The following is a 15,472-nucleotide window of genomic DNA, read 5'->3' as shown; positions in this document are numbered from 1 at the left end:
GTGGATTCTTTACCAACTGCACCACCTGGGAAGCCCCACCCCATTAGAGTACGGATTTTGTCTGTTTTGCTTGTTCAGTGTTTTCCTAGACCCAAGAACAGTGCCTGGATGAACAAATGAATTAATGGGCTAGTCACAATTTTTTTTAAAACAATAATGCATGACTGTTTAATTCTACAAATTGCATGCCCAATGAATAGAAGCTTAGTTCTAACAACTAAGTCTGAGTTTCTCTAAAACAATGCCCATTTTTATGTAGCTAAAATTTATTGAGAATTTATTATATACAATGCAACTTGCTAAGTGTTTTACATATATTTCCTCATTTAACTCTCACAGCAAACATTAAAGGGTTGTGAAGTTTACAAGAAATAATCCATGTAAACATCTAGAGCAACGTCTGGCAGTGGGTACTCAGCAAACGCTAGCTGCTGCTGTTACTATTACTGTTAATGTTGTTATTGTTGTGGCCCTAATTTTATAATTGAGAACAATGAAGCTCAGAGAGGCATCTGAGGTTTTTTATGTAATTGAAAACATAATTTTATAAACCTCAATTTCTATTTGTATTCATATATAGAAATACAATTGCTGTTTATATATTGAACTTGTACCCAGAGATCTTACTAAAGTCACATTGAGATCTTCTGTGCATACAAATCATGTTGCCTGTGACTAGTGAGTTTTATTTTCTCCCTTCACTTACATTTGCTTCTCTTGCCTTACTCCACTAGTTAAGACCTCCAGTAGGAAGCTGAATAGAAGTAGTGACAGTAGCCATCTTACATTCCTAATCTCAGGGGGATCCTTTCACTATTCACTGGTATGATATTTGTCATAGGATTTTTATGGCTTTAGAATCCAGCTCTCTGGCACCAAAGCCACACTCTTCTTTCTGGCCTGCCTGCCTCTGCCCTTCTCACTGCTCACCCTGTTCCCTGATCTCTCCCACATTCTGTTCTTCCATCTCTTCGTCTTTCTACCACCTGCCCTTTGTCTCTCTTGATTTTCTTTTCTCTTTTCTTCTCCCCCAACCCTTTTTCCTTATTACTTATTTAACTGCTTTAGTAAAGCTTATAATTCCTATTCTTAATTTTCAGTTTTAAAAGCAGATGAGCTAAATACCCTTTGTTTCTCTATAGAAAAGTTTACTTTTAACATGTTTCTTCATAGTTCAATGGTCTTCAATAAAAAGGCTTCAATTTGCTATATAGTCTAAGTCCCAAGATCAGAAAGGTGAGGAGGAAGAGGGATGGGGGGAATGCTCAAACAAAATGAGATAAACTAGGTATAGAGCCCAGCTTAAGGGACTGAGGCCAGAGGCCAAGGGCTATCTCAAACATACCCAGGCCTGCATCCCTTGGTGTCCCCTTGTTGTCCTGGTTATGCACTCATACAACTTTCTGATATTCTGTATTTTCTTATCTTTGGGTAAGAATATCCAACAATCATTGTATTTCCTTTTATACACGATTGTCTAATCCTCTGAGCTGGATACTTTGACCGTCTCCCTATTTGACATGTATATTTAATGCAATCATCTCATCTACCAATGACACAGATAACTCTTAGTGAAATCCTTGGTGCCAAGCCTCAAAAGCACCAAAACCAATCTGGAACCATTCCAGGTACCAGATGGTCAGGGGCTGTACGTCACAAGATATACATGAGATTAAATTCCCAAAGACAAAACCTTTCAGATTAAGAGTAGAGATCACATTTGTAGGATATCAATTCTCCTTATTACATACCATGAAATGTGAGTTAACATAATGATAAAGGAGAGAGGGCATGCAGCTTGAGCCATGGAAGAATTGTGGAAACTCTCTTGCGGTTTATTTTGAGCTGGGCCTGCTGGACTTGCTCCCACAACACCTAACAGACAGCATGAGGTTAGTAACTTGTCCTGATACTGAACACTAGACTGATCTCTTTCCTGTTCATTTCTATAACCAATCTCAAAAAGGCCAAGGCTATCAGGAGTGGTATGAAGCTCTGGTAACAGTAACAAGGACCTGGGAAATGTATATGGGGAAATTATAAGAAGAGACTCAGAGAAAGTGCGTTGTGAAAGTTGGCCTCAATCCTGTTCTATAGGCTATGCAAATACAGTGGCATTTCTGGAACCTATCCTGTGTGTTACTTATTTTTGATACTTCATTTGGCTCTCTGGAATGAATACAAAATATTAACACATAAGGTCCTTATGTCATGTACAGAAAGAAAGAGGGGAGTTGAGATCCTCTATCCTACCCTGCTACAAGGTAAGTAGGGGAAAGGGAAGGGCCAACTTTCAGGGCCAGGAAAGCAGGCTGAGTCGCTGGGGCCTGTAAGGAAGGAAAGGTCTTCTCAGGAACGTGCTATAACTGGAGAAGGGCTTGTGAGTATGGCCAAGTTGTCCGACATTTGGTGTCTCACACACAGGAGAAGCTTCTATGTCAGTGGAGAAGGTGCTATCTGCCCTCTCTAGCACCTAGGATTGTTCAGAGGTCAAATGAGAGAAGATCAAAGTGTATGGCCAGCTGGAACGTCTGTGCAGGGCAATCACTGACACCTCCCAGATTAACTGACACCTTGAATTCATCTTCGCATATAAAACCTCAGACTTCATCAGTGAGCATATGTATTTTGAGGTTTGCAAGTAAAAATAAGCTATTTTCTAGTTCAAGGAGAAAAGTCAAAAATACAAAAACAAAAAACCTCTGAGAATCAGCTCAGGTCATTTCTGACATATGAAGGGCGCTCTCTCTTACCTCCATGACCTAGCATCTCCTTACTTGCCCCTAATTTGGTCTCCTCCCAAATTATATGTCCCTGTCCCTTTGCTCTCCTTTTCTCTTAATCTTTTTATCTCTGTTTGCAACCTGCCTGACCTGTGACCTATCTAAATTGTATGAAATTTCAACCTCTTCTCCTGGTCACCTTTGTAGTCCTTTACCCATCTGACCTGTTCATCTGTGCTCTGTTACCTGCTGCCTTTCCTCTCCCCTTTCTCACCACCTAGATCTTTTTCTGGAGTTCAATTTCTTTTTTGGCTGAATTCAATTTCTTTTTCTGAAGACCTGGAGTGCCTACATTGCCATTCTAATGATTGCCACAAGATGCTGTCAAAATCCAGAGAAGACATTGTTCTTTCATTTTAACAGGAAGGGAAATTGAGACACAGAGTAAGTACCCAAATTTTCCAAGCTCATAAAAGAATCCAAGACTGGGTCTAGCCTTAGAAACCTGCTGGCTGGTCTTGATTTTGTGCCATTAGGTAGAAAGTTAGTGCTCTAGTGCGACGTGATTGAGAAGTCAATAAACAGACACCTGGTGCACATACCCTGAGTTTAATATAAATTTCAAGTTCGTACAGCAAGATAATATTGCTTGGGATAAAGCAGCACAGATAGAGTGGTGTTTCACAGAAATCAATCTGCCAGATATCTGAAACATACCTCTTTCAATAACAAAATGCAATTGACTTTAAAATATTATTTTGAAGGATAGTACTTCTAAAATGCTTTGCACACTACTCTATCTTACTAAACAGAGTACCTGAGGCCGAATAGGCCATTTCTTAGTGACATAAAATAATTCTGATGAACCTCTGTTGCTGGGGTATTCTGTAGTGTTCATCGGTGCTTTAGGGAACTTCTAAGAACGTAGTAGGATTTAGCTAGTCCTTTCCGTGAATGACATCACATCATGGCACTTTTCCAGGTGAAGTTTCTTGTCTTCTCTCCTGTTGTTAGCTGCCATTATAGAAGTCCTGACTCCCTGCTTCTACTCTGCTTACTGCTATAATATAGAAAAAACTAAATATAATATTTTAAAAACTAAAAATTTCCAAAGAAAACCATATAACTAAGCTTACTAGATCAAGTTGACTAAATTAGGCTTGTAGTCTCATACAGAATATAATATGTGAGGTTTGTGGCAACTATTCTTGTTGCTGTTCTGAAGCTTTGCCTGCTTACTTCTGGTTTCAGGTTTTGATTTTAGGAGTTAAACTTGTCAAAGACTGACCACCATGTATAGGTACAGTAGGAGAAGAGACCAATGACTTGTGAGTTGTCTTTTGGAAACACATTGAAGGCCTTCACTTTAGCTGAAGGAAATAGATAAGGAGACAAGGACGCATGTAAATAGATTTGTGAACTAAATCTTTGGATATTTGAGTGTTTCAACAGCTTCAGATTAAGTAGACTGGTTTAACAGCAGTAGATCTTGACACAACTGAATCAGATAGCTGAGTGGGGAACTAACTTTTGCTGCCAGTGGTTTCACAAGTTGATTTTTACTAGGAAAGTTGCTCTTGCTGATAGTAAGTGTCCCGCCAGCTCAATGAAAAATTCTTTTATGAAGTAAGGTTGTTGCTACAGATGTAACTATGTTGATATCCGCTAACCAATGGGAGTCAAATGGGAAAACCATCATGGCTGGTGAAGAGAAGAGAACTGAGAGTACCCAGTCCCCTGATGATCCAAGAAGATGGGGGAAAAAAACAAAACAAAACAAAGAGGATCAGGGTCTGAGGCAGAAGGAAAAAGTGGAGTCCAGTGAATCTGAAGTGAAGGCTAGAATGAGTGGAACCTTTAAAACACAAATTTTGGAGACGTGGAAGAACTGGGCCAGAGGTATTTTTCTTGGGCTGGGTTTGTTAAGGAAATTTAAAGGTCTAGGAGCAAGAACCTATTTTCTCATGGACCAGGAGACCTAGACAAAGATCTTAGGTTTGGTCTGTGAATGAAATCAGGCTAGAAGGAAGGAGCTAGGCTTCCTAAAGAGTATAAAATTCAGGAAGCCAGACCTGGGGAGTGTTTGGCTCGATTCCTATGTAGGACAGTGTGCACATCTCTGTACAATTCTGCACTGCTAACCGGGTCACAGACTGGGCCATAGGAAAGCCTTACCCTGGAAGAATTCTGAGCAAAAGCTGTCAGTGCCAGGCTTCAAGGAAAAGACAGTTACTTTTGGAAAAGACATGGATGAGAACCCATGATCTGGTCCATAGCCATGTATTTGGAGACTGTGAAGGCAGGGTGCCTAGTTTTTCCTCACTTATGTCAAGGTTCAGAATATGCATTTAAGCAAATCATTTTCCATCTCTGGGCTTGAATTTCCTCCTCTACAGGTGAATGTAAATCTCACTGAGTTTTAAGAATCAAATCAAGAGCCCAAGCATCAAAACGCTTTGATAAAGGCATAAATGCTATTCATCAGGTTCATGATCCTCCACTCTTCTGCATCACTCTTAATAATCTGAACCACAGAAATGTCAAATATTTCTGCATCATTTGCTGACAATATATCCCAGACTCCATTGAAGCCGTAAGCAGTAACTCAGTGGCCTCAAAGTCCTCTGAAGATCTGGGGCCCCACTATGAGCAGAAGAGAGGTCCCTCTTGCAGGTGAACTGGGGTTCAGCTAGAGCTCTCTGTAATGCCTACAGCCTTGATTCCATGAGGGATGATGAAAGGAGTGTGTGTATTTTTCCACAGTGGACTAGTTCAGAAGTATGAAACAAAGCCATCGAAATGTCTTCTAGTTTCACTTGGTATTTAAAGGGGTTCTGTTGTAAAGTTGTCTTTCTTCATCATCTTTTTTCAAAGTGGCTGAACCAAGATTAGAAAACTTAGGCAACAGCAGCTGACAAACAAATGTCCAAGTTCATACAAAAACATTCTGCTGGAGGCACGGAAGGTGGTGGGGTAAGATGCTCCAGAGACTGCAGAGCTCAAGTCACTAGAAAACCCATTCTAGAACTTTCACATCTCATTTGCAGCAAGCTGTTTTCACCGTCAGTTCATTTAGTACCATCTCCTAGGTACGTGTGCACAGCTGCTGAGCTGAACAAAAGTGCTCCTTGCAGTGACACGAAGCAGCTCCAAGCAGGAGTAGGTCTCTGTGGAACACACGGAGCTGTGCCCGCCGCCACAGTTTCCTCTCATCTGAGGACTCAGATAGACTTCTGACTTCCCCTGGCACTTGCCAGCCAGTACAGACCGAGGAGTAGGCTGGGGGCTAAGTGCCGTTACCAGATAAAGACGGCCAAGACCCAATAAGGATGGGTCCTAAGACTTCTCCCCAGCAAGGCCTCAGGCTACTTCAGACAGTATAAAGATAGTAAAATCCAGCAGTGAGAGGCCACATGGAGTCCTACTTCTCCCACTGCAGTGCACAGAGAGAAGCAATTTAACCTAGTCATTGAACCCAGGGCTGAGGCAGGAACTGTGCTCTGGGCCTAACCTTGCCAATAGTTGGCTGTTTAACTTTTAGGTGGTCACTTAATCTCTCTGTGTCTCAGTTTCCACATCTTTCAAAGGGGAATAAGAAAGTGGCTTCCTCATAGTAGTGCTAGGATAAACAAAGAGATAAAATAGAAAAATACATACAAAAATCTATGGGAAAAAAAGTAGAAAATGCTATACAAAGCATTATAAATCAATGATAAGATGCTCAGAATGTTGTTGGGTAACCTTGACCTTCATATCCTCACCCTGCCCAATCCCAGATTCAAGACAATGAATTTCCTCAAAAAGAAAGCCCCTTTCCTTATTTCAGGAGCTTTGTGTGTAACCAGTACCTCTCTCAGTCAAGTGGACCCAAAGGTTCCTCTGGACCAGTTTCCCCTGGATGGCAACCTTGTGGTTCCTTTTTCTGGGAGTACAAACCTTACAGAAGCCTACAAAATGTCAGACCATTTGCTCCTCCACACCTCTGCATGAATCCACGTTAACAGCCAGAGGCAGCTCCAGATGAAAAGTTAGATATCCTAGGATCTTCATTAACCCCACTGCCACCCTGCAGCCATGCAGGAGCGAAGCAGCCCCTCCCCTCGAAGCTCTGAGCACCCTGTGGGCCACTCGCCCAGGTAGCACAGACTCCATGATTGCATGTAGCTCGCCTCCTTTCCTCTCTCCTGGCTGGAAGAGCAGAACTGAGACTCATCAAATAAGCAGAAGCATTTTCAGCATGGCTTCCACTACCAGCTGGGCACTGGTAATCCCCATGCTCCCTACTGCCCTCTAGAGCTAGCTGTCTTCCAGTCATCCTATAACTTAGCCTCCAGAGGAGACCAACACCAATTCAAAACTTGACTTTTTCCTCCCCTCAAATGTACTTTTCTTCCCATGCTCCCATCTCAGATGAATGGCAATTCAGTGAGCCAAGATACACTTTGGGTGTCTTTTCCCCCACTTCCCACTACCAATCAGACTCCAAGTCTAAAAATCTCCTAGGATCCGATCTCTTGAAGTCCTTGCTGCCTCTTCTTTCCCATCATTACCTGATTTCAGTCATCTCCTATTTCTCCTCTGTACTAGTTTGGTCTCTCTTACTATAACTAAAGTGATCTCTCTATACTTTAATTCAAGCCATGTTAGTAATCCTCCTTGCTAGTAATCCTTCATTCACACCTGGCAACCCCCAAGACTGAATCCCAACTTCAGAGCATAATTCACAAAGCTTTCTAACTACTCTGGTTTCAATCACTCCCATTCTCTAGTTCATTTCATGTTCCCACCAAGTCAAATTATCTGAAACCCCCTAAGTAGCAGGCTTTCTCTTACTTCTGGACTGTCCTACTAGCCATTCCCTCTATTTATTCCAGCCTTCCCCCTCCATCTCTCCTTCACCAGCCTAATTTTTTAAACAAATCTCAGCTTAAAACCATGCTCTCTAGGAAGTCTTCTCCAAGAGTTTGGTGCTCTTTATTTACACCCCACTGACTATCACAGCACTTTATCATACTTCATTGTTTGATGCTTGTTTTACTCTCTCCCCCACTAGACTGTAAGCTACAAAGTGAGACTACTTATTCACCAATGTGTTCCTGACACCTATAAAAATATTTGGTACACAGTAGGAGGTTAACATATTTTTTGATCACTGAGTGAATAAATAAATGGATGGATAGATGGATGGTTGAACAGATAGCTATCTATCTCAGGTGTAAAAATGTAAACTGCTAAGAGCCACACAGGACCAATTTATAGTATCTCTATGGCCTCTAGGTCAAACCATTTTCAAAAGGATAGGGCAGGCTAGGTATAAACTAAAGGCCTTTAGTACCAGACTTCAAGGGATTTCTAAGGTAACACTGCAATTTTGCTATTTCTTACTTTTCAAAATTCTCTTCTCAGGTATCACTGAGGTAGACTGATCTATGGCAATGGTGATGCTGGGAGAAATATGATGAGGGGTAGGTACAAAGAACAACTAGTGAAACTGGGACTGTAGAGCCCAAGGGATGCTGCAGGGCTGAGAGTGCAGGCTAGAAGGGTACAGAATAGCTGACAGAGCTTCCAGTCCAGGCTGAGTGGAAGTACCAGGAGGGTTGAGGGGATGAGACCAGAAAAGGGACAGGATAAGGGGAACAGGGCCAAGGGACACATGGAGGGCTGGTGGGAAGGCACGGCACAGCACTGAGGTCCTAGCTAGGAGGATGACCAGGGTGGAGATGAAAGACAGGAGTGAGAGTAGGACAACCAGGAGTTGTAGGATTCTGGGTTATTGCCATGAACCGTCCACCAAGCAGACAGGTGGATAGACAGGAGGAACTTCACTAGCTTATCTTCAAAAGATCCCAGTGCCCTTAGATGCTCAGCCACCTCTGCAGGTCATCCCTGTAGACCACTCACCCACAGAATTCCATTAATTTGAATTCTAAAGTCAGCCAACTCTGGATTGTGGGACCACATGAAACACTTTCCCCATTGCCATTCATGGCAGAGAGGAAAAAGCTCAGGCTGTGATCCTCATTTTACATAAACCTTAGCCCCTTTTATCTATTACCTGTAGGCCCCTGGATCTGAGTTTCCTGAGCTATAAAATGGGGCTGCCCACCTCACAGAACTATTGGGAAGATTAAGGGAAGTCACCCTGTGGAGCACCAAGCACCATTCTAGGTACAGAGTCGGTGTTCAACAAACTGGCTTTCCTTCCCTTTCCCCTTCCTCTCGAAATGAAGCCCGGATGCTCCCAATTTAAGTGTGTGGGGGAGTGTCAATGGGGTGGAGGAGGCCCTTGCTCACTCACTAGGAGAGAAGGCATGAGTAAGGGCTGTGTAACATCCAGGGATGGGACAGGGACACTCCTCCCCCCGCCCAGACGTCCTCAGCCAGGTCCCAGGGTCTTGACTGGCAGTGGGTCCCATATGATCAGGGAAAGGCTCCAATTGTACCTTTCTCACCACATTCGGAGAGGAGTGCTGGATGGCGCTGTCCAGTGGGGGGACACTGTGAGGGTTTTCCTCCCCAGATGCCTGGGGCAAGTTAGCAGCAGTATTCTTGTCAAGAGGGAGAGCCGGCTTAGGGCCTTCAGACGCTGGGGGCTCATCTGCAGCCTGGAGGAGAAAATAAGAACTTGGGTGGGTCTTGAAATGGCAACCCACTCCAGTATTCTTGCCTGGGAAATTCCATGCACAGAGGAGCCTGGCAGGCTACAGTCCATGGGGTCGCAAGAGTCGGACACGACTGAGTGACTTCCATTTCCCGCAAAGAGTAGCAGCAATGGTGAAGGCTGAGGCTCACCTGCACTGCCCACTACCGCCGTCACCACCTACACACTGCGGAGGGCCTGAAATCTTTCCAGGAAGATACTCTTATCTAAGCTGTTCCTAATATGACATCTTAGAATAGAACTCAAACCAAGAATCATGAGCTAACTTTGTCACAGTCACCTAAGCAATCACAACAGTTTTCACTTACATTTATAGAGCTGTGGTCCTCTATAAACCCTAGACCCTTCTCTGCCATCATAAGAGTTATTCTATATAAGGAACTGAGCCTCAGAGGCAGACATTTGAAGCATGATCTGAAGTCAGTGCTTAGGGACTTCCCTGGTGGTCCAGTGGTTTAGAAACTGCCTTTCCATTGCAGGAGGCCCGGGTTCCATCCCTGGTGGGGGAACTAAGATCCCACATGCTATGCAGCAGAGTCAAATAAATAAATAAATAAAAATAAAATTGAAGTTGTCAGTGCAGAAGCATAAATGTAAAGCCTTATATTTTGTAATAAAGTGAAAGTCTATAGAGCTGCTTTGAAGGTATAAATGTACATATATTTCACTATGAAAAAAGTGAAAGGGGAGAAGGAAGGGTCTGGAACAGGAAGCTGTTGGGAACCAAGAAAAGCAAGAATTAAGAATGAAGGTGTGGAGTGCTGCAAAGATCTCAGAGGTACAAACTGCACCTCTCCAACTGGCTTTTAGCTGAGAAAAGAGAGGAGCAGCCTTAGTCATCCTCCGAGGGAGAGAACAAGGCCTCCTCTGTGGCAATCCAGAGTCAGCTGGCCTGGACCCAAGTCTTGGCACTACCACTCGATGTTTTATGAGCATACATGTGTGCTAAGTCACTTTGGTCGTGTCCGACTCTCTGGGACCCTATGAACCACAGCCTGCCAGGCTCCTCTGTCCATGTGATTCTCCAGGCAAGAACACTGGAGTGCTTTGTCATGCCCTCCTCCAGGGGATCTTCCCAACCCAGGGATCAAACCCGGGTCTCTAGTGCCTCCTGCATTGGCAGGAGGGCTCTTTACCACTAGTGCCACCTGGGAAGCCCCCAGTGTTATATGATCTCTAGGCAAATGATCTGCTTAAGCTCTCCCCTTCCCCCAGCTGGGATTTATAAGTTGCAGTAAGGGAAGTGAGGTGACAAAGGTAAGAGACAGCCTCCCTTCTGCCCTGCACTGCCTGGAGTCCAGCACAGCTCAGGAAGCTCCAAGAACAGACACGGTCCCCGGTGTCACCCAGGAGGACAGGACTAAGCCAGGCCACTCTGGACGGGGCTGAGCCTAGACCTGTGTTGGGGTGAAGTACTGTGCTCTCTGCAGTTTTCCTGAGATGGAAGGCGGAGCCCAGGGCAGTCTTGAATTGGGAGGGCTGAGCTCAAGGCCACCTTAAGATGAAGAAACTGTGTTCCTGTGCCACCCTGTGATGGGGAGGCTGTGTTCCCGACGCTCTCCTAGGGAGAGGGAACCTAGGGAGGTGGTGCCGCCCTGACCTCACCTGCACAGTGTCCTCTTGGCTCTGGGACTGGACGGGCGCCGGCTGCCTCACAATGTAATTGATCTGCCCCACGATGGTTTGCTGTAGATGCTGAGGAGATTTGGTCTGACTCAGCTGCAGGCTGGGCTGTTGAGCCTGAAGGAGAAGCTCCAGGTCCTTCTGCATTTCCTCCAGCTCAAACTTGTGGTGCATTATGTCCACGTTCTGGGAACAGGTGGGCCCCGGGGGGCTCTCGTGCTGACTAGAAGCCAGATGCTGGGATGGAGGGAGAGGTGGGGGTGGCTGCTGTTGGGGCGGAGGCGGCGGAGGGGGCGGAAGTGGCAGCTGCTGCTGTGGCGGTGGCTGAAAGTGGCTGAGCTTCAGCTTCTGGTGGTGGCCAAACTGCACCTGGATGGAGGGTGTCTGCAGGGTGGGCGGGGCATGGGCTCCTTGCTGAACATCTTGTGGGGGGACGATGCACACGGGCTGGGAAGTCAGCTGCTGCCCCAGCCGCTGGGGTGCGCTCTCCAGCTCTGCAGGTGGCTGGGTTTCCAGCCAGGGCTGAAGCAGCTTTGGTGGGTGAGGATTGCAGGGCAGTTCCTTCTCCCTGGGCAGCAGTGTGGAGCACTGCAGGGAGCCTAACTGTTGGGGCCCCATCTCGGAGGGCTGCCTAAAGCTGTGCACGGGGTGTATGCTGGGTGGGGGGGCCTGGCCTTTGAGGGAGGGCGAGCCTGGGGAGCAGTGGGCGCAGCACACGGATGAGGAACACAGCGCTGGAGACTGGAACTTGTGTGAGGGATGGCTGAGAGTCTCTTGATGGGCCACTGGGGACTGGTGGCTTTGGTAAAAAGATGATGGTCCCTGTAAGCCTCCATAAGCAGGAGTATCTGCCCGGGACAGCTGTCCACCCTCAGTAGTTATACAGCCTAAAAATTCAGAATAGAGAGTGTTTCCAAAGGTGATCTGCAGTTGTTCCCCCTACTTTTGCTACCTCCTTCTTCCAGGGCCAAAAGGATATCATTCAACAACCTTGTACCAGAGGCAGAGATTAAGAAATTCAACCCCTAGCCCCCAAGACTCAGTCTAGAATGCCATCAGCAATAGAAACTATACAGCATGCACTGGGGGCCTGGGACATTTGAGGAGTCAGCTCAGCTTTTACCAGAGGCTCAGTCCTGACTCTCTATCCCACTAGAGAAACCATGGGCTCCCTCACAGAGTACAGACTACTTTTTTAACAGAATAAGCCAAGGAAGACTGGGACCAAAACTATCAAAACTGGGAGAAGAGGGAGTGTGCTAAAAAGTAGCAAAGGAGATTCATCCCCAGGACAAATGGGTAAGTCCTCAAATACAGTTCTGGAGAACTAGATGCTGGGCAAGCAGGGTGGAGGAGAGTAGGGAAGCTCCATCACCAGGTCAGTGCTAAGCGTCAGCGCTGATGTCTGAGGACCCTAGGCCCTCATGCATGAGAAGATGATGCTATTGCTGAGAAGATAAGCTTGATGCTTGCATGAGAAGATAAGCTATTCTAATGGCTTCTTCAGCTCCTCTGAGGCTGATGTAGGGGAAAGCCAAGTGCCCTGTGGGCAGCTGGTGAGTTTTATTCACCTTTGATCACTTAGTGGCCAATGTGGGGCCTGACTCAGAGCAGGTGCTCACCAAAGGTCTGTGGAATTGTATCAAAAGGGAAAGGGAAGCAGAAAATAAACCTAAAGATCATTTATTATTCTATTAAGTTCAAAACACTTTCAGTGAGAGTATCAGTCCAGACAAAGGCAGCAGTTGGCCATTAGTTTAACAAACCTACCATTAGGTTGTCAACACAGGCACAACTTCAAATTGTCTACATTCTGCCTAAATATTGAATGCCAGCAAGTTATTGCAGCAGGGAAGAAAAATGTACAAGGTCATGAATTATCTGCTTACATCTCAACTCCAAAAGACGTGTGTGACATTGCCTGTCTGTCTCTCTCTCTGTGTCACTGAAATATCTCTGTTTGTGCCCACACACATGTACACCCTTGTACTCAGAGACACAGGTCTGCCTGCATTGCCATACAGCATTCTGGAGAGTAGGACCACTGTCTTGTCTCCTCTTCTAGCAATGAAACCAACAGAACAGGGACATTCACGCAGAATAGGAAACTCAGATTTCAACTGGTCCTATTACAAAAGTCCTATATTGCCATTGCTATTTAAGCTGTCAGCTCTCCCCACCCCCACCCCAACCCCACCATCATCATCCCCAGGAAAAGGTTTGCTGAATGACTCCATGACCACTGGCAGTCTCACGGTGCGCTTTCTCTTGGGCATATGCTGATCTACCCAATGAGTTAAGCAGATGGTCTAAATATGTTCTTAGCAATCATGCAAAGGCCCATAGAGTAGGCCCTGGGCTCACCTAGGGAAGCCAGCTGCTTGGTCCAGAAGTTAGGCTCCCAAGTGAATCTGATACTCCAGGGGGAACCAGGGTCTGTGTTACAATTTGTCTCCAGCAATCGCTGCATCTGAAACACAATCTGACAACAGCAATGACCAAAGGTCATTTCTTTGGGCATCTTGTGCCAGAGTGAGAATCCCCTCTCCCTCACTCATTAGACAGGCTGAAGGGCCCAGAGTCATGGCTATTTAGCCTGTGGTCCTCCCCAGTGTGCTCCCTCATTTCCTTACACCTTAATATCTTCACATTCTTCCCCCTTCCTCCACCCCTACTGAACCCCTTCCTCTTATTGAGGCTTTTGGAAAGCCTACATTCTTATCTCTTTCAGGCCTCAGATGATTTTAATTCTTCCTCGGGATATCACTTGACAACACCCTCTCAAGAGTGCTCCCTTCATTCTACCATAATCTCAACTGAAAAGTCCATGGGGGCAGACACTCTCTGAGTTCCCCAGAGCAGTCCTTCCACCTACTTGTAAAACTCCCTTCCATCCTAGTCAACTGCCTTCTTCTTCCCTCATCCTTTTCATCTATCTCTTATTACTAAAACTCTCTTATTTATCTAGGACTTGGGCAAGCATCCAACTACCCTGCTAACATCTAACTAACCAATGTCCTAATCAATGTTTTAGCCTCTTACTTCCTTGAGCTCTTTAATGTAAATCACCTTCACTTCTCTTTTCAGTTCAGTCACCAGACCTAGACCATTTTCACCATCTAGAACCATTCTACCTATGAGACCTTAAACTCCAACAACCTAGTCGCTGATCACAATAGCTCTTGCTCTTCCTGAGCATGCTCTTCAACCTCATTGAACTCTCCAAGCTCTGCTCCCTCAGCCCAGCTGGTCATCCTAGTTTCCCATTGCTTTAAGTAACAACATCACTAGTGCCCTAATTCCCTTCCCGTCAATGCCTGACCTTGCGTCAACCCAGCCATCCCAAAGCTATGTTACATGGGGTTGCCTCACTGATCATCATCCTCAGGGCCACCCTCAGTCCTTCTTGTCACTTCCTTTCACGTCAGTTTCCTCTTCTGTGGTCCTTTAAAGTGAAAGTGAAGTCGCTCAGTCGTGTTTGACTCTTTGTGACCCCATGGACTGTAGCCTACCAGGTTCCACCGTCCATGGGACTTTCCAGGCAAGAGTACTGGAGTGGGTTGCCATTTCCTTCTCCAGGAGATCTTCCTGACCCAGGGATTGAACCCAGGTCTCCTGCATTGTAGGCAGACGCTTCACCGTCTGAGCCTACAGGGAAGTCCCTCCATGGTCCTTAAATGACTATTTAAAATCTTTACTTCTCTCCTGAATGTCATTTACCTAATGTCTAATCCTCTGGTTACCACTGCTTACTTCATAGAGGGTGAAGGCAAATTTCCTCAAACTTGTATCCCTCCTATCTCCAGACTTACTACATTACACTGACATCTTCCCATCCTTCAGTCTCGGAGAAAAGAAGTGCCTCTTGTTTAAAGTCAACCATTTCACTCTAGATCCCGCTTCCTTCTGCTTTCCCAGTATGCTCCCTCTACTACACATCTCTTCTATCTTCAACTTCTCCCAAATAAACTTGTGCAAATGTTTTCCTTATTTTAAAAAAGCATCCCCAACCCTGTCTCCTTCTCAAGCTACCTTATTTCTCTGCTTTTCACTAATTCCTCTACTTCCTCACCTCCCATCTTCAATCCCTCATTCTAGCTTTTGACCCTTCTACTTTGCTGGAAAGAAAAGCTGCTGGAGTGTCTTTCAAAGGTTATACCAGGGGCCTCCTGATTCTGAGTTCTCAAGGTTTCTCTTCACCTACTCATCCTCTATCACCCATGTAGCAATGATAACAGTGATCACTTAAGATTTGAAGCTCTATGTTACATTCTGTGCACCACGCTCTCCTATTTCTCTGCTGACTTCTGATGGTTGCTTCTCATCTCCTTCATTCATCTCCTTCCTCTGTCTGTGGTGAAAATGAGGGCATTTCCCTGGGTTCCAGATCTGTTCTTTTCTTCTTTCTTCACACACTTTTCCAATACCACCCAAATCCCAGGGACTCACACATCTCTCTCTC

The 15,472-nt window shown here is 45.4% G+C and overlaps 1 protein-coding gene across 1 annotated transcript in view; it reads right to left on the bottom strand.

Annotated features, from left to right (window-relative positions):
- TRIM66 (tripartite motif containing 66) overlaps positions 1-15,472 on the bottom strand; it is a 53,642-nt gene that overhangs the window by 13,739 nt on the left and 24,431 nt on the right. Inside the window, 3 exon segments of the mRNA XM_043915117.1 lie at positions 9,170-9,331; positions 10,993-11,897; positions 13,375-13,492. Coding sequence (XP_043771052.1) covers positions 9,170-9,331; positions 10,993-11,897; positions 13,375-13,492 — 1,185 coding nt within the window.

Source organism: Cervus elaphus, chromosome 1 (genome assembly GCF_910594005.1).
Source record: "Cervus elaphus chromosome 1, mCerEla1.1, whole genome shotgun sequence".
Lineage (NCBI taxonomy): Eukaryota > Metazoa > Chordata > Mammalia > Artiodactyla > Cervidae > Cervus > Cervus elaphus.
The sequence above is the reverse complement of the archived record's forward strand: the minus strand, read 5'-3'. Positions and strand labels throughout refer to the sequence as shown.